At 39.7% G+C, this 20,282-nt stretch overlaps 2 protein-coding genes across 4 annotated transcripts in view; both read right to left on the bottom strand.

Moving 5' to 3' along the window:
* Window positions 1-61: 61 nt before the first annotated feature.
* snrnp70 (small nuclear ribonucleoprotein 70 (U1)) lies at window positions 62-10,281 on the bottom strand. 3 transcript variants are annotated; one of them, XM_040123746.1, is made up of 10 exons: window positions 10,151-10,280; window positions 9,551-9,704; window positions 9,393-9,455; window positions 7,536-7,590; window positions 7,378-7,442; window positions 7,218-7,280; window positions 6,601-6,682; window positions 2,643-2,744; window positions 1,498-1,597; window positions 62-1,410 (listed from the first exon to the last, which is right to left on the bottom strand). In XM_040123746.1, the coding sequence occupies exons 2-10, from the start codon at window positions 9,695-9,697 to the stop codon at window positions 678-680; spliced, it is 1,410 nt and encodes a 469-aa protein (XP_039979680.1). In that variant the 5' UTR covers window positions 9,698-9,704; window positions 10,151-10,280; the 3' UTR covers window positions 62-677. The 3 variants fall into 3 exon arrangements, with proteins under 3 accessions (XP_039979680.1, XP_039979681.1, XP_039979679.1); XM_040123747.1 differs by having other exon boundaries at window positions 10,165-10,278; XM_040123745.1 differs by having other exon boundaries at window positions 64-1,410; window positions 10,025-10,281.
* Window positions 10,282-17,276: 6,995 nt separating this feature from the next.
* The window catches only part of scaf1 (SR-related CTD-associated factor 1), an 18,000-nt gene continuing 14,994 nt past the window's right edge, over window positions 17,277-20,282 (bottom strand). The window contains exon 5 of the mRNA XM_040123707.1: window positions 17,277-18,122. Within this exon, the coding sequence (XP_039979641.1) occupies window positions 17,964-18,122 (159 nt within the window). The 3' untranslated portion in view covers window positions 17,277-17,963. The remainder of the gene's footprint in view (window positions 18,123-20,282) is intronic.

Consider the following 20,282-nt stretch of genomic DNA (forward strand, 5'->3'; position numbering starts at 1 on the left):
CATAGGATGTGTAGTGAAGGGGATTTAAAATGTGTGTTATGGAGCAGCTCAGGCTTTAAGTCACATCTTTATTAAAATAACCCTGCAAATCTAACATACAAACAGCAGACAAAAAAAAATATTCCATAATGAATCAACAGAAGAGCCCTCAATTATCACACAATACTATATTTCCTTCAAATTGACATACATTGAGCAGAAACCAGTAACTGGACCCAAATAAGCATGCAATGTAACTGCTTTATGAATAGGGAAATAAAACACAAAACAAACCATCTCAAAAGGATAGAGCTTGTGTCATTACAGTTCATCCCAAGCCGAGAGAGAGAGAGAGGAGGGGGGGGGGGACAAAACAAAACAAAAAAAACATACCTAGCTTGAATCCCTAAAGTAATCTGATAACATTTAGTGGCACGGATTAGTTGGGCAATGCAGGAAAGCTGCAACTATTAGCAAGATCAAATCATTTATATGCATCAACTGCGTATGCAACAACATCACGTGGAATATTTCAACAGATTCTTGACATAGTAGGAAAGCTATCTAGATGTCTGATACTGCGTGGGCCCTGACTTCATCTAGGCTTTGTGTGCCCTGGCAGAAAGTCACAGGCTAAGTTAAAGTACAGTATGAAACAACTACTGTGTGAGTGGCAATCTGCTGAGAGAGGGGCCATCTCAGTACTCATCTCCTGGTGCCTCCATCTTGTAGCCATTCTCACTGGAGCCATAGCCGTCAGCTGATGGCACTGACTGCTGGTCCATCATCATCCCATCCTGACTGTACTCTTCCATGTGTGATGGCGCTCCTCCCTCATCCTCGTTGCCCATGTCATCCTGGGGGCCCATGTCGTCTCGTAAGGATCCATGACGCTCTTCTCTGCGGTCACCTCTGTCTCTCTCTCCCCGCTCCCTTTTGTGCTCCCTGTCTCGGTCTCCCCTGCGCCTGTCTCTGTCCCTATGGCTACGCCTTCGTTCCCTGTCCCTTTCTCTGTCCCTGTCTCTACGCTCCTCCATGCCTTCACCCACTTCTCCTTCATGTTCCTCTAGCATCCGCTCCCCACCTTCAGGGGCAGCGTCTCCCTGGCTGACCTCCTCCCCATCCAGCCCCTTGCCTCTCTCCCTGTCCCTCTTGCGATCCCGGCTCCTGCTCCTTCTCTTCCGGTCTCGACTCCTCTCCCTACTCCTGCTGTTTCCTCCTGCTGCCCCCCCACGCTCCCTCTCTCGCTCTCGACGCCGGCTACTACCGCTGTTGTCCTCTCCTCCTCCAATCTGCCTGTCTCTCTCCCTCTCTCGCTCCCGGGAACGGGTACGTCGACGGCGTTCGCGGGATCGGGACCTACGGCGGTCTCTGTCCTTGTCCCGGTCGCGCTCACGGCTGCGCTCCCTCCGGTCTCCACGGTCCCGATCACTATGAGCAGTCAGGACAAAGTGAAGACTGTTAAACACAGCAGTACAAAATTTTATACCCTGACAGGTCTTCCCTGAAAGTACTCACCCCCCCAAGGGGCGATCATCATAACGTGATGCATCATCTCGGCCAGAGTGCTTGATGTTGACATCGGCTCCACCTCTCCTAGTGCCACCCAATCCACCACCTAGTTAAGGAACCAAGAAAAACATAAGTCAAATGTGTGTTAAGTGAGGACTCAGACTTGATGACATGGGTTAAAGAGGGTCAACACTGGTTGCTGAAGGCAATACATCTACCTATGCATCCATGTGACCTGCAGTCATGCTGTATTCACCAAGACAACAGTACTGTGTCAAGAAGCAGCTAAAACAGGGCTAAGAAAAAATACTTACTCGGAGGTCAAAACTGAAGGCTTATCAGACACAAAGACAGCAGTTAATACTCCTTTGAGACAGGAGTTTATAACAGTGGAACACTACCATGGCAGCAAATATTTTGCTTATCCATCTCAACACTTAAATTGTTAAATTGTAGAATTTGCATAATGTTACAAGCAAGTAATTCAATCTGGTATGCGTGCTTGAACATATGTAAACCTACTACCGCCTGCTGAGCTAAAGGGACTCCAAAAAGCAGTCAGCAAAATTACCGGGGAAAGCTCAGAAAGGCTCAACTTCAACGGAGTTGTTTACTACTACGCTTCAAAAGAGGAGTAAGGATCCCTTCCGGCACAGATACATGACTGCACTGCTCAGACATCACTGTTGTATGTGTAACAGTTTAAACGCGTACTGCCTTAGCGGAAAAAAAAAATAAAAAAATTCTGTACTCAGGAAAAAGTGTATCAGGAAATGGCCAACTTCCATGTGTGTACAGCAGCTATGTCAGAAAAAATTGTCCAGCTGCAGCAGTGGATGCAAATTATGTGTTAAACAAAACACCCAGAGTCGCAGCTTCATGAGAGGCCAGAGACTAACTACATGCATGCACGCCCGCAAACCTCCACATTTATATACTAGGCACATACCTCCAGAAATCTGCAATTATTTCTAAAAACATTTTTCACTTTGTCATTATGGGTTATTGAGTGTAGAAATGGAAGTTTTATCCCAGTAAAATTAAACCTACAACACAAAAAGTGAAGAAGTGTGAATACTTTCTGAAGCCACTGTATTTAAAAAATTCAATAGATAAGACAAAGCAGGAATAATATAAAAATGGCAGCTGACCTAGCCTGCGAGGATGCCATCCTTTGACAGTGCGTCCTCGTTCCACATCCACCAGCACCCTTCTACCATCAATCTTCTTCCCGTCTGCATGCTTGTAGGCGGCTGGAGAAGAGGAATAGGGAGAGGGAAGACAGAGTTGAGATCGGAGTACGGCTGCATCAATGTGGCCAAGGAAACAAACAGTGCATTATTATACTGACCAGGAGCAGGTGGGGCCGAGATGGCTGCTCTCTGGGTAAAAGCCGAAGGATAATGGGAGTAGACTTCCTTCCACCCGATGAGTGATTGATATGTTAGTTTTAACTGCATCAATTAAATACCCAGCTTTTAGTTCTTTATTTTTATACTACTGAACAAGCAGAGTGAGAAGTTACCACTAATATTTTGATAGATGCTCTCTCTCTCACAAAGGTTTGACCATGACAAATTATGACAGTCAAACCGCAGTTAGTGTGACACATTGTCTTAAATCAGCTCTTTATTCTTCACTAATTTGCATTTATAGTGCATTTTCCAAATTTAACCCAACCTGCTGGGACAGTTAACGCTGTAGTTATCTACAATTAAAATCACTGCTTTAACTAGCTGTACGTAATGTATGCACTACCTGTGACAAATATATATTATTGACCTGTTTGCTTACAGGTGAAATATCATTTCACTGAAAATCTCAAAATTCTATCATGTCAGTGCAGCACACTGTGCTGAAAGGGAAATCTACAATTTGTACAAAGTCCTGACACTTGATTTTGACTTTTAATATCTTACAAATTCATGATAATTAGTTAGTGGTTGTGAACAGTGGCTTGTCAATGGTCAGGCAAATTAAGTTTATCTTGCACTATTAAAAGTACAGAATTTTCAATCAAATCTTATGGTATGGCAGTAGACACTGCTGTTGTAGTTGCTTTGATGTGCTGAAACCTTTTAGAAGCTTCATGAGAAGACAACATGATTGAAGCCAACAGTAAGGAGCATTTATCAACAAAGAATCTCCAGCATTTGGCATATTTCCAACCTCGTGTATGTTTCAGACTTCGTCCCACACCTTATCCCATTATACCACAGAACAGTCTTTCAATCCATCTTGTATGATCGAAGGACTTGGCGAAATCCAGGCGGCTCATCCTGGCTGCTACACTGGTCTGATGTGGTGATGATCCCTGAGGGGAAAACTTTCTTTTCCAAGAAGAGGGCCTTACCAAAACCCATCAGTTGATGTATTAAATCTGAAGGCCTTGCCAAACTCCTTCACTCATACTATACAATCTTACCATAATCCCTTACTGATGGACCTTATAGCAGTCGCTGTCCATTTTAGGGCTTTACCAAAATCCCTCAGCACCAGAATACACATACTGTCACAACACCTATATCAGGGGCCTTACCAGAACCCCTCCACTTCCTGTGTTCCCTAAGGATGACAACATTCCCATCCAATGATAGGGCCTTACCAAACCCCTACCAGTCCTACCAAAACTCACCAACTGAAACAAACTTACAAAAAAAAAAAAAAAAAATTAAAAAAAAAAAAAAAAAAAATTAATTAAAAAAAAAAACAAAACAAAAAAAAAACAACCCAGGCTGCCTTCCTTACAGGAGTTGCATTATCATAAACCCAACCACCTAATGTAAAAAACTTTTTTGTTTTTGACTAAGAATTCAATGAAGTCATGTTCCTGATGCAGACATGTCTTGAATCTAAAGTGGCCTGAAATGTCAAACTGACTTAGGGTGTCCACTTTCGTAACGTATTTAAAGGACGTCATAAACTGAAACTCCAGGAACTATTGCCCTGACAATCTGATTATTAAATAATCTGTAAGGCTACATTAACTGGGATCTACCTTTAGTTATATAATGAACAAATAATGTATGAATAGCCCATATAGCAGAATTACCAAGAAAATTCCCCTCATCTGCCTTTTCTATTAAAGCCAGAACAGACTTATAAGTTTGGATAGTATTATGCATCAACCTTTTAGGTGAGATTTGAACATTATCTACATTAAATGGGGTTAGAATTGTATTAAGCTAATTAGGCTCTACAACCTGGCAGTTTTGCTGAGAAGATTAGCAGCTTGGGGAATGAAAAATGTGTATTAATGGTATTAAAAGAACAGGGCTGAGAAGCTCAACAGTTGAGCTAATGCCCAGCTTCCATCATTTACATCTTGCAGTGCTTTTTTTTTGACTAGCATTAATATTTAGCAGAACACTTGAGCCTAACGGATACAATAAGGTACCATGATACTTTTCCAATTTTACCAGTTGACAGTGACAGAATAAATGCAGGTTAACTATCTGCACAGACAGTTACAGAATACAAATTAACATACCACATTTGTCTCTGAATTTGATGTAAAAAAAAAATGAAACTGCACTAAAAGTCATGAGTATCATTTTTACTCATATTCAAAGTAATTATGTATTATGACAACTGTGGAATTCTTCATACAACTGCCTTCCCTTCAGACCTATAGTTACACGTTACTGCAATTAACTGCTACGCAACAATACAGACTGAAAACAGCAGCACTGTTTTCCTGAAAAGCTGCTACAAATTCAGTCACTATGCTTGGCATTAATCACAAACTCCACAAGTAGCTAGTGGAACTGACAGCTATGTAACAACACATTTGGATTTTTCTTTCTTGCTCATTGACCTTGTGTCCCTCCACACAGAAAAGTCATTGCTTTTGCAAAGCATGAGCCCTCAGTAACCTAAGGTGGCTTTAACATAAAGGGCAGAATCATTGGGCATCATTTAATACACTAGTGGTCAGGGGTGCGTTCAATGGTCAAAGCCTAAGATCCAAGAAGTAATAACTGCACTGAAAGCTCTTTAGAGCTTGCAAAGAAAGACACTTTACCCATTGAACGTAGCTCCTCTTCCCTATGTAGGAGATGGAGGGTGGAAAGAAATCTTACCCATCATACAAACCCATTATACCAACCATATACTGAGCTGTGGTAGTAGGGTGTAGATGTATCATAACCATCATCATCTGCCAGCCAGCTCTGGCCAATAGCCATCACAGATTGGCGGCTGCAGTGGCAATGAGAACAACACACAGTTAATATACCGTTTAGCCCCACATCCCCCCGCAGTTCACCCCCTGCTGTGACTACATAGCTGTGATTCAGCAACTCTGGTCTTGAAGAGTTGATCGCACTAATAACCCAGAATGGTGTAACTGTGTGTTAGATGCACCATTCACTTGTCTAATGAGACAGTACTGTGGCAGTATTCACTGTGGCATCACCAACAACTTAAAATATCTCACTAGTGTGGTGAAGCTGAGCTAATCTCACCATGACCAGGGTTGAAGACCACCAATGAAAACTTTAACAAACAAGCTCATTATCTAGTCATACAAAAGATGGGTTTCCATACAGTCCTTGACACATTTCTGTTAAAAACCCCATTCAATGCTTGGTGACCAGTCTGACCTTGTGCTTACCATTACAGTCCAACCAGGAGAGCTGCTCTTCCACAGAGCTACAATGCCTAACAGTTAAAAGACAATGTGCCCTTTGACAGGCAAAGATGGTCAGGGTCAGACGAAAAACACAGTTCTACCTCTTAGTTGTCCCATTTTTCCCATAATGCCCCTCTGAATGAAGCCATTCCCCTCCTCAGCCAGACTATTAATCAACTGACAACACGCATCAAAACACAGACACACATCACACAACCACCAGACGTTGATTTCAACATGCAAATTGTAGCACATACGTTTGTAAGAAGTAGTCAGATTCCTTTGATTCCTAGGAATCACCTCTCCAAGGTGTTAGAGAAAGCTGTCACCCCCGTATCATTACAATAACATCCATATAGAATAAAGGAAAGGGGGTTCACTTGAAGAACCACCCCGTACGTCACATTGATCTGTCCTCATCAACATGTGATCATATACAGAATGGTTTTGGCTCAGTGCCCAACATTGGTACTCACAGTGCATGTCTCGTTCATGCTCATACTCAATGAATGCATAGCCCCGAGGCTTCCCCGTCCTCTTGTTGTAGACTATGTAAATCTGGAACAAACAGGCATGGAGACATTGGTTGGCTGTGGGATTCATCATTACACAAACTGACCTACCACACCCCAATACATATTCATACCACATCTTAGTGTGTGTATGCAAATAATCACAGTGTCATGTTACTCCGAAACTTTGAGTTTAATCAAACCTTGTCTGATAGTCAATTAAAATTAAATACTATCTTACTTATGTATCATTTACTGCAGGTCACTTGTGTTACAGTGTACAAGCAGTTCCATTTGTCCCAATGACTAAGCATAATTCTCTCATCATTGTGATTTCAATTACAACTATTTACATTTTATATTACAGGGACATAGCACAACAAAATTCTACTTAAGATGGTAAATTCAAATAAATAAAGAATATGGTGTGCAAAAGATAATGTGTGTCACCGACAGACTCTCTTAATGTTGCATATCTTTTGCTGTTCATGCGTCCCTTAGGTTTTAGGTAAGGTTTTGAGCATGTGAAGTATAGTTTGTACACTTACTGCTAAGATGAGAGATGCAATAGCTAAACATACCCGTTTAATGGGGCCATAGACCTCAAACTCACGCCGAAGCTTGGATTCTGTAGTATCATAGTTCTACAGCAAAGACAGAATGCCGTTACACATTAATGGTTATTACAAAATAATCACTTTTGCTGAATCCACAAAAAAAGTTTGATTTTAACATACTCACCACTCGTGCAACAAATAAAGTCTTGAAGGCATCACCTTGTGCATTAGGGTCATTGTGGGGGTCCCCTGACATAATGTAAATAGGAAAGCAGGATTTGTTTAAACCAAGAGACCATACACAGTGAAAACAGGATGTACTGTATGTCACTGAAAACTTACAAAGCTTAAGTTCTGTCTCCACCACTGCTTGCCTTCTCTCAATCTTCTCTCGCCTCTGCAAAAACAAAAGATTTGCAGGAAATGAGTAACCCTCAATTCCTCGGGGAAGCTTCTCTGTGAATGGCAAAACTTATAAAGATGCTAATGCTAGCTTGAGATCGCTTTCCTAGTCTGTGTGCAGCCCATGAACAGCTGGAAAACTGAAGCCCCTTGTGCTATGAGCAAAATAGAGGGTATGCACCAAATTCATGATTTCACACTTTTTTTTTTTTATAAACATTCACAGACTGTGGCTACTTTATTAGGTACACCTTTATAAAGCACCCTTTCAGATACTCTCCCCTTTACTGTAATCTGCTTATCTTGTAATGTTACCACCTTCTAAGATCACTGTGATTTATCTATTATCTCAATCTTCATCTTTCATAAACAAAACACAGTGAAAGAGCCCATTTTAAAGTTGTTGAGACTCTTCTCAGATCAGATCAGCCTATAAAAACTAATTTCCCCTCACAAGCGGAGCAAAAGAGATTTAAAACCCCTCCTACAACCATAGCAATAATCTTTGTCTCTCCCTGTAGTTTTAAATTTCCATTCATTCCAGCTGCTTGGCTGAATAAATATCCAGCAAAACACTTCACATACGTTGCACTGTTGGATACTATAAAGCATGCAGCAAAATTCACTCAGTTAAACCTGCAGGAGTTTCTGAAGGCTGCCAAGAATTACAGCTGTCACAGATAATGAGCTAAAAAAAGACTTAAGTCTGACAAATTTAATTTGTACGAGAAAATTATTCGCAGACAGGAATGAAAGTGAGAAAGGAATTGCTCCACTGCAGTAACCCAGTCTGCTAGCTAATGAGTAGAGGTTGCGAACTGGAAACAAAAAAAGCTGTTTGTCAAACACCGGAACCTTGAAAAAGAAGACGATGAAACAAAACCAGTTGCTTTGGCCATCTACAAGAGAATAATGAAGAGGGGGCTTCAGAAATTTTTTTTGAATTGGGCAGCTTTTATTGGCCATGTCGTCCAGAGATGGGAAGACGCCAGAAACAACTGATCAGTCATGCAGGTTTAATGTTTGCTATGTCAGAACTTATCCGGAAAAGGTGTTTCAATCTGCCATTAAGCGCATTAACTCTTTCCAAAAATAAATAAATAAATAAATACATTTTTTTTTTTATTAAAAAAAAAAAAAAAAGCCAAAACCACCTCAAGCGAGCGTAAAATCTTTTTTGCACAATTGAGCAAGTTTTTTTTTTAAATTTTCCCATTTCCATCAACCTTTTCTAATGCAATACTTCAAAATGCTCATAAAATACTTTGATGGAAACATGGCTGTTTTTACTTTCTACAGCACAGTGCACTATCACTCCCAAAAATGTGAAGGCTTGCTTCAGGACACAGTGCTTACTTTATCAGTGAGCAAATCTTTTTCACGTATCCTCCCGCTAATGTCTCAGTAACTTTGAGAGACAACAACTTTGGTTTTTGGTTCTTCTTCTTATAAAATTCATATAATAATGATAATGGTCCAAAATGACTTGAAAATGCAGAATTTTTAGTCAACATCAAATTTTCTTGGGGGAGTGTGACCATGCTGCTGCAGTAATGTTTTTTTCACTACGGAGCACAACAAAAAACAGTCAGGGAATTATTCTGCATTAAGTGACTTATGCTTGTACAGCACTGGGTGCGCAGTCTTACAGACAGCCAGTCAACGGTGTCTTATAGACACACACACAGACGTGTATTATCCGAAGTCAGAATCAGCATCTTCACAGGCTACAAATGGGAAAAATGTTAAAATGCCCCTTTGCTAACTACACATGGAGGCCCCTCATTCATATCTCACCTTTCTCTCCAGCCGCTCCTCACGGGTCTCTGCTCTTGTTGGTGGAGGAGCATCTCTAGGATCCTGATCACAAAGGGAAGAAAAACACAATGTGGCACGTAGGAAAAAGAGTACATAAATAAATGTATTCAAAGTATTATGGATGGTTAAAAGTTCACCTCGAAGTGCCTGATGAACGGTGCGATGCCACTGTAAGGCTGGTTGTGATGTTTCTCATGGGGCAGCTTCTCCAGCTGAGGCAGGAAAGGTATGGGGTCCCGCGGTGCAAAGAGGGCCAGCAGGTTCGGTGGGAGAAACTGCGTCATCTTTCACCTGAATAAGCATTAACACGTGTAAGTTATGCACGACGCGCTGCAGGATGCTATCAGTACACGGCAGGCCCACACCAGCAGCGGAGGGACAGCTAGCTTAATGTGTTTATCTTCCCTGACGGTGCCGCCATGTGGCCGCTTTGGACACCTTTTGTACAGCCAAACACTCTTTATAAACACACGGCGTCAACATTATAAAGGTAGGTTAGGCTACAATCGTTTTCACTGCGGTTATCGTCTCTTAAACGCCCCTCAGTAATATGTTCTACATTAGTCACAAAGCTAACTATGCTAACAGGGAGCCTCGAGTCTGACTCTTACCTTCTCTCCTCCGCAGTTTGACAAATGTCACACCATGGACCGGAGGAAGAAGCGTACGGTGTATGCAGGTCTCCTGGACCAACTCGCAGTTAAAAAGAAGATAAACAACGACAAGAAAAGACCTACTGTAGAACACACACCGTCTGGCCAAGGGTTAGCTCAATGTGTGCGAGCGGGTTCTGCTCTCCTGGAGTAAAATGGTGGCCTGCCGTATGGGGACGACCTCTGCCGTAAACCGTAGCAGATAGCCTAAGTGCAGCGCAGCACCGTCGCGGCGGTGATCACGGCTCAGTAACATCAGTCCGCTGTAGTGTGGACGACAGGATTTACTGTCTGCATTACAGCTATTACTTGCAACTCAGTTTTAAATCTTTAGCTCCCGACCCAAGTAATCATTTGTCAAGGTAACAGGCATGTACGGAGGACTCTGCTTCTTTACATTATATACATCCTCCAAATACTGGGAAAGCTGTCTAAATATCCAGATATTTTTGTCAGCTTCATGCCTATAAATATGCTGGAACGCATGGGGATTATTATTATTCAGCCTGTTGATTTGCTGTAAGTGCAATATGAAGCCTTGCAACATAATTAATATACAGCAAAAAGGAAAAAAAAATATTCAAAATTAGCTATGTATAAGTATTTATTTATTATATCGTCTTCACGTCCATATCGCGATGGATTCTGGGTAATTTTAAGAGCAAAGTCTGGTTAAGTCTGCACTTCCCCGCACTTGCAGACTCGCGGACTTTGTGGGAGCGTTCCCGGGAAGTCTGCGAGTGCTGAGGGCTGTGCAAACTCAGAATTCATTTAGTCCAGAAAGGGCCTCAAACGGGCCTTCCAGAGGGTTCCCTTGGATTGAAGGCTTTAGCAAAATTCACTGATTTAATTACCCCGAATCCATTGCAATAAAGACGTGACGTTGTAGTTTTTCCAATTGCCGACTAAAAAAAAACCAAAAAACAAATTTTTGAATGTGTAAAACAATGACTTACTTAAAATGCTACTTGAATCGTGTAAGCCAGAATATACTCAACCACATCATGATACGGAGATATGTAGAACTAGAGGCTACAGAGGTAATCAAAATGTTTTTTTTTATTATTGTACTCCTTAAGTGATGGTAATGAATAAAAGCCAAGGGGTGTAATGATAAATATATGGAATAGGAAAAATGGCCGAAAAGCAATAAAAGAAGGCCTTCCAATTTCAGTAACAATTATAATAAATTTAGTCAGCCATAGTCTGGTCCATGTTCACAAACATTTCTGTATTTGAATGTGTGTAGCCAATAGGCCTGTCTATCAGCGGCTTACATGGCCTTGCAGTTTCCTGCCCTCGCAGACTTGACGATGTCCGAACTATGACCGAAGTCCACGAGGGCCCAGTCCGCCAATCCGGAGACTGGACATTTTGATTCAGCTTTGATTTAAACTCAGAGTTTTCGGTACCACCACAGCTCATCATAGTTAGTTCAATCAACTCTGATTATGTTAATTCTGAGTTAAGTGCGTGCCTGGTTAATGAAAAAAAAAAAGCCCTCATCATTGGAGCACCGATTCTACGATTCACCATGGCGACGATTAAATAAAGAGCAGAGCTTCAATTTTAAACCAGTGGAACAAGAAAGATTAATGTGTGGCAATGCAAATTTATCCTTAAAAAAACACAGCAGCAGAAGTGAAATAGCCTGAGTTGGAGAAAAGTGTCAGTGAGTTAACACTATTACACATTATTCAGCATGGTCCACTAGACAACATTATTTAGTAGACTTTAATTTCCTTAATGGATGGTAATATGCTGAAATTCTACTGGTTGTTATATTAAATTTTTAAATATATTTATTCAGCTGTAAACTGATGGGAACAAAGTCGAAGATGAAGATATAAATCAAATGGATTAGACATAAATTTATAGATCTATGATTGTAACCTCATAGTCTGACCCAGTACTAGCTTAATGATTTTGGTGTTTTGCAGTTCAAAAAGTGTGTAGGTTAAAACTGAGTGTGAATTTTCAGATGTCTATTTTGCATTTAAAAAATCTTGCTCAACAGCATTTAATTTCAACATGTAGCAAATTTAAATATAGTAACTGAAATGGTGTTAAAACAAGTTAAGAGTATATAGAGCCTATATTCAAAAACTCACTTTTAAACTACATTTAGTCCAGTTTTTAAAAGTTTTTTCAGCTGCACTACAATCATCTTCACTCAGAAATATCAAATAATCTACAATATGATATAGTAACTGAATGCTAGGAATGGCCCAGTGTGACCAATCACACCATAAGAAATGATTATTCATAGATCAGTGTCTTGTGTCTCTAAAGCTCCACACAGTTTTCTTTTTTGCAGTGATTAATGCACAGTAAATGTTTCAGTGCAGGGGAACTGATTCACATCCTGACAGCAGTCGCTGTGTCTGTCCACAGAAAACAAAAATAGTGCATTAATCGTTTAAGAATTACAGCCATTTTTATACATAGTCCCTAATTTGCAGAAGCTCAAAGGAATTGGACAATTGACTTGGACAATTGACTGATCAGTTTAATGTCCAGTTGTGGTCTGTTCATTCATTATTTCATGACAAATTAAACGGGTAAAAGATATGGAGTTGATTCCAAGTGTTGAGTTTGCATTTCTGTTCATGGGAACTCTCAAAGAGGTAAATTGACTGCACTTATATAGCTCTTTTCTAGTCGTATTGACCAGTCAAGGTGCTTTACACTATATTCCACATTCACCCATTCAACAACAATGACTCAACAACAACAACAACAATTCAGCAACATTGAAAGGCCTGGAAGGCCATGGAAGAGAACTAAAGTGGATGATCACAGAAGAAAAAAACTTCACATCTACCCAGGTCAAGAACACTTACAAGGAGGTAGGCATATCATTGTCAAAGTTTATAATCAAAAGACGCCTTCATGAATGTAAATACAGAGGGTTTAGGAAAGAACAAAAAGGCCAGATTAGATTTCACCAGAAAAATATCTAAAAAAGCCTGCCCAGTTCTGGAGTGAGATTATTTGGAAAAATAAAACCAAGATTAATTTGTACCAGGACAATGGGAAGAGAAGAGTATGGAGAAGGAAAGGAACTGCTTGTGATCCAAAGCATACCACATCATTTATCACACATGTTATAGGCAATGTTACGGCATGGGCATGTATGCCTGCCAATTGAACTGGGTCACTGGTGTTGATTGATAATGTGACTGCTGATAGAAGTAGCAGGACAAATTCTGAAGTGTATAGAGCAATCCTGCCATGATTCAGCCAAATGCTGCAAAACTGATAGGACGGTGCTTCACAGTACAGATGGATATTGACCCAAACATACTCTGAAAGTAACCTAAGAGCTGCTCACGGTAAAGAAACAGAATATTTTTCAATGGCCAAGTCAGTCACCTGACCTCAACCCAACTGAGCATGCTTTTCATTTACTGTGGACAAAACTGAGAGCAGAAGGCTAGCAAGAAGCTGCAGCAAGGTAGAAAGATTCACATTACTAAAGCTTGCAGTGAGGTTGTGCTCCTCAGAAATAATGAGAATCATTATTTTAAAGATACACTATGTAAAACTGAAGAGGGTCCACTGGAATGAGGACCCTTCAATTTCATGCTTACCCTACATTTTTTGTCAGTTAAGCCTAAGGGATCTAAGTCAATCTTATGGTCGCAGCAGGACTTCAGATCAGTGGGTCATCGAGAGTTGTTCACTAACAATACAACAGCATGTTCTTCGGGGGGGGGGGGTTACTACTTGTTTCCAGGTCTGTGAAACATGTCTTTCATCATGCTGTAATACCTCTACACATTTGACCACAGAGGAGGTATGTTACATGTTGTATTCATTTCACTAACAACAACTTGTGAAGACTGTAAATTTTCAAGTGTTGCTCTAACTTTTTAACCTCCATCTTTGAGGTCTGTGAACTGCAGGGTCCTACAACCAGCAGACACACTTTGAATGCCACTTCTACACACTTCACTATACAGAAGTTGTGCTGGAGTAGTACTCCAGCTCAGGGATTGCACCATCTTGTTTCAGAAATGTGATCCTGGACTACAACTATGGTGCCACTTCTCCTGGGCAGGCCACAGCCAGTGGGCAGCCCCTACACCATAACATTTCTAACACTGAAAAAGTATGCATAAACCTTGCTTAAACATTCTGTTTGTCAAAGGAAAAGGCTTGATGATCTGACTGGCTGCTTCAACCTCTTCAGTTTCAGCAGTCTAGATTACTCTAGCTTTTTGGCAGATTTGCACTCTTTCTTTCTGTCATCTTTTCTCTCATTTACTCATTCTACTGTATTATCATCTACTATTGATCAGTAACCTATATGTGGGTTGGATGTGACAATCAAGACAATCCAAGGTATGTAGGAAGGTGTATCCCAGGGATTAATCATGGACTTTAACTAATCAAACCCTCCTCTTGTCTTTCCAGAGTGCCCATATCAGTCAGAGAGAGAAACTAATGGAAAGCTCATGAGTGGTCCACGTGGCTTTTACATTACAGCATACCTTTGCTAAAAGTGATTTTACCAGACCGCTATCTGATACACTGGACAAGATTTGTGGAAGCCAAGAATTGCTCTTGTCTGACAGTGTTACCTCACAACAGATAGTTGAATCAGAGATTGTGCTCAGATGCTTGTGATTGAAATGATGGATTTCTATGGTATACTTAATATGTATTACAATATCCAACTCTCTCTTTATTTAGCACAAAGTGTGAGAGATAGGGGTCCTTTTATCTGCTCACCAAGCCTTCACATTTGAGTCATATATAACATATACAGCCTTCTAAAAATTATCAAGAACACACAGGGGGTCCCTTTGGGGGTCAATCCTACACAGGTAAAAAGTGCTACAAGGTGTGAGGAGGTCATTGCTATGGGAGGAGGACATAAGAAGGTGGAACTTGATCTTATTGACAAGCTGGCTCTCCACAATGTAGCTGATCACATAGAGGAAGAACTTCTGGTCATTTATCGTGATAGGGTAATAGTAAGGGGTGAGGTAATTTATTCAAAAAGAGATTCACCGGAGAAAGAGAAAATCACATGTAGTAACACTCACAGACAGCAGTCCTTTCAATGTTGATACATTTTTTGTTGCAGATTTGGGAAATGGGGAATGCTGCTATGCTAGGTCAGTATTTTGAGGAGAAACTACACAATTTCTTTGCTGCCTTCCCAAACCCACACCATTTTGTTGATGTTGGGAAAGTGTTTGGACACCTTACAACTGTACCAGCCTCACTGATGTACAGAAAGTGACTTTTTATGGATGTGCCAAACCTGAAATTCGATTATGTTTTTATTTTTTTGAATCATTATGAATTGACAACTTGAGCACAGAATTAAAAAACACTAGGGCTAGCCCCCCCTAGCCTGGTTCCAGTGGCAGGAATGGCACATTCACTTTAAAAAGTTTCTAGCGATTCAGAGTCTGGTGTTGCTCATTTCAAATGTGATGACAGTTGTTGACTTAATCAAGCTGTGCCAGAGCAAGAGAGAGAATAGCTTATTAGCCAACACTGGCTAGCACCAAAAAAATGGATGATTAAGTTATAGACACCGCTATCAACCTAAATAAATAAAAACTAAAAACAATCAAAGCAAAGCAGCATTTCTAAGAGGAGATGATGTTTTTCTGGTGCTCTTGCCATCTCTTAAAAATAACAAATGCTTATGTCAGTAGCATTTGGATCAAATCCCTTTGGAAAGGACCCCGGCCTGTTTGTTAGCCAAAATGTCTATAAGTTATGCCTATTGTTGATTTACTTTGTGAGGGCCAGTGAAGCCTCAAATAATATTAAGTGCTGCTGACTTGGTAGTGTGGTGGCTACACTTGTGGTAACATTAAGCTGCCAGATCATTACTTGCAACATCTGACAAGCTGAAAAGATCAGCAATTTTGAAATGACCTAACAGTGAATTTTTGGGTTGAGCAATATTTCAACAGTATTTCATAGCTGCATGCAGTTCAGTCAGCAGTCATGAATTAATGTGTTTAACACAGTGGCACATATTTCTCATTTATATACTTGACACGTGCATTGTGCCTATCTAAGACTGAATAATGGGAGAAGAATTGGAGGGGTCATTCAATCCTAATGTCAGGGGAAAGCACTCCCAGCTTGAGTTTTAATGTCAAAAATATATAGTGCAAAATGTAAACATGTGAACTGTAAACATACAAGTCAGTATTGGATTCATTATTTTGCAAAATTAAATACATTGTGAATGGTCCTTTGGCGTCAAATGAGACTGCAAAATGAGATATTACAGTACCACTTTACTAGAATGTCAGTGTTTTGGAGGTGTGCGTATATAATCTTTCTGTATGCATGAAATTATAACTATATTTATATTGGTTGATTTGAATTAAAGTTTTTGCATAAAAAATTATTGTATCAACATATTAATATGTTAACTACATATTTCTAAATTAAATTGGCTATATATTGCAGTTTATTTTCAACACATCTAAAATGAATGTGTATTTACATATACTACTTTATATATGACCAAAACAAATGTCTGCAACATATTCAGACAAAGTTCTCCATATATAGATATATAAATAAATAATGGAATTTAGTATATGCACATCACCTTATATGAGAGACTATATGGGATAATATTTTTTCTGCATGTTTGCACATATAACTTTAAATATATGTTTGAGAAGATTATCTGAATCTCAAATATGTCCATATATGTAAAGTTATATGTCCCAGTATTTAATATATGTATAAAAGTATGTTCATATATGGCCATATATCAGATTTTTGCATGGGCTCTATCCTTACATTGATTACTGATTGATCACAAAAGAGGTAACGTTAGTAGAGATAGGTCTTGGGCAACAAAATAATGTCCAATTGGGATTTTAAACTTCTCCCAACGTAAACTTAATGTGCTCCGATAAGTGCTTTGATATCGACTGTATGAATGAGGGACTTAAGTGCTCAGCAGGAGGGTAGGAGACAGAGAGAAAGTCATGGTTTGTCGAAGAAAACCTGAACGGCTAGCAGGTTAGGTTCACAGAGTAAGCTACCGCTGAGTTAAAGTCATCTCAGTTTCACAAAGAGAAACCCCAGAGATTCCCACATCTAATGGTTAACAAACTAAGGGGTTTCATGACCCTCTTTCTGAAACAAGCACTGGAGGAAATGTAATGCAAACACAGAAAACAAACAAAATAAACAAGACAACTCTACTTTGTACTGGTTTTCAAGCAACATTTATATTTTGTTGGTCAAATCATTTTATAAAGAGATTTAGCAACTTTCTCAACCTCTGTAACACATGCACACAGACAGTAAAATCAAAGAACTGAGAGATGTGTCAATGTGTTTGAACCATCATTGTTCAGCTTGTTCAGCTGCCCAACTCACTGACAGCTCCAGTTTGCATACTGTCAGCAAAGTCTCAGAGAGAAAAAAAAAAGGGGGTTGGGGGGTGGGCCTGTTAGTGTCCTTCAGGATGGTACAATATAAATGTGTGCAACTCAGTATTACATCTCGCCTCAGCTTGGATTCTGATATACATGGGGATGGGCAATCATTACCACCACTGTGAAATGTCTAATGGCCATTGTCAACAAAAACTAAAATCTATATACTTCGTAAAGGTGGAATTTATTGCAGGGTTGGTGTACTGTACTGTATTAGATCACACAGGTGTGCATGGTAGAATCTCCTTCTTCAGCATTGTGTACGTGATACATTTTTAACGTGAGACATATTTACAGTGAGATCACAGCGATAAGGGCAGAGACTTCCATAAAATCACATAAAAACATAAACAATAAGGGCCATGAAACCAATAAAAATATCAGACAAAAACAATCAGTGGATGGCTCACATCTTGAGCAGAAGGCGATGCAGAGGAACATTTTTAAAAAGTCTCTTATCAGGCGGAGGAATGCATCACACCGGGCTCCCTGTCATCCCTCTCTTCCTCATCCATTTTGCGTCCATGTTTCCGGAAGTATTTGTAGCGCTGGACGTACAGTTTTACAAGGTTGCTGACTTTGACTGGGTTGATTTCTCCAGTGCGGCTGTGGCAGATCTGAGACAATGACACAGTGTGATTAAACAGCTCAAATTAATTAATCAGTTCAAAGACACAAGTTTATATTTTGTTCACTTGGTTTCAGTGTAGGAACAAATATTGCACAACTGCTGCATCATCAGCTACATTGACTTGTTTCTTTTCTTTTGTTAGTGTAATGGGGCATAGTACAAAAAAACTTTAGAAAAAGAAAATAATTACGCAGACATACATACACACAATAACACAAAACAATAAGATGCAACAAACAGAGGTTATGATTGAAATTTGGGATAGATTTTTAATTGTTATGTTGGTGGTAGAAATATTTAACGACATTTCGTATCTGCATGTTTCTGTGCTCGTATGGACATGTGTTGTGTTAGTGTGTTGTATATTTATGTTTGTTCAGAGTAATGTGTGTGTGCAAGGAAAAGGAGGAGAGAAGAAGTAAATGTAAATTAATTAATTAATAACTAGCATATATAATAAAGGACAATATAAATGAATAAAAAAGAAAAAGTGGTTAAAAAAAAAGTATACACACACACAAACGTGTATATACAGTTAGGTACATAAGTATTTGGAAAATTTTTGTAATATTGCTTTTGTACAGCACCACAATGGATTTGAGAGCATCAAGATGTGACTGAAGTGTAGACATTCAGCTTTAATTCAAGTGGTTGGCAAAAATATTGCATTAACCATTTAGCAATTAAAGCCATTTTTATGCATAGTCCCTCACTTTCAGTAGTAGGCTGAAAGTGAGGGTAGGTATTCATTGTCAAAGTGTACAATCATGAGACACCTCTATGAATGTAAATACAGAGGGTTTACCCCAAAGTGCAAACCACTGGTAACATTCAAGAACAGCAAGGCCAGATTAGACTGCGAGAAAACGTATACACTTATACAAAACTTATTTAACTTATATATATATATTAAAAAAAAGCTTGCCCAGTTCTGGAACAAGATTCTTTGGACACATGAAACTAACATTAACTTGTACCTGAATAATGGGAAGAGAAGAGTATGGAAAAGAATAGGAAGGGCTCATCATCAAACACATATCACATTATCTGTCAAACATGGTGGAGGCAGTTTTATGGCATGGGCATGCATGGCTGGAAATGGAACTGGGTCACTGGTGTTGATTGATGATTTGACTGCTGATAGAAGTAGCAGGATGAATTCTGTAGTGTACAGGGCTAATACTATCTGCCATGATTCAGCCAAATGCTGCAAAACCGATAGGATGGTGCTTTACAGTACAGATGGATAAAGACCCAAAACATACTGCAACACGAACCCAAGAGCTGCTCACAGTAAAGAAACAGAATATTCTTCAATGGCCAAGTAGATCACCAGCCCTCAACCCAGCTGAGCATGCTTTTCACTTGCTGAAGACAAAACTGAAGGCAGAAAGACCCACAAAGAAGCGGCAACTGAAAGCGGCTGCAGTAAAGGGAGGAAACTCAATATTTGGTGATGTCCATGGGTCCAGACTTCAGCGATTTTCATCCAAGTATTAAAAATAACCTCTATATTTATAATTATGTAGTTTTTATCCAATTACTTTTGAGCATCTGAAAATGAGAGACTATACATGAAATAATAGTTAACTTTTGTTAAACCCTTTGAATTAAAGTTGAAAGTGTACACTTCAATCACATTTTGATGGCTTCATTTCAAATCCATTGTGTTGGTGTACAGAAGCAAAATTATGAAAATTGTGTCACTGTCCAATTACTTATTGGCTTAACTGTATACAGTGGCGTGGAAAAATTTGGCCGCCCCTGGTCATAATTTCTGTTACTGTGAACAGTTAAGTGAGTAGAAGATGAACTGATCTTCAAAAGGCATAAAGTTTAAGATGAAACATTCCTTTCAACATTTTAAGCAAGATTAGTGTATTACTTTTGTTTTGTACAATTTTGAGGGGAAAAAAAGGAAAGGAGCACCATACAGAAGACTGGGTACCCCAAGAAAATTTAAGTTCTGATCACTTTTACCAAGGTCTCAGACCTTAATTAGCTTGTTAGGGCTGTGGCTTGTTCACAGTCATCATTAGGAAAGGCCAGGTGAGGCAAAGTTCTATAAATACCCTGACTCCTCAAACCTTGTCCCAACAATCAGCAGCCATGGGCTCCTCTAAACAGATGCCTGGCACTCGGAAAA

This window comes from Xiphias gladius, chromosome 3 (genome assembly GCF_016859285.1).
Source record: "Xiphias gladius isolate SHS-SW01 ecotype Sanya breed wild chromosome 3, ASM1685928v1, whole genome shotgun sequence".
NCBI lineage: Eukaryota > Metazoa > Chordata > Actinopteri > Istiophoriformes > Xiphiidae > Xiphias > Xiphias gladius.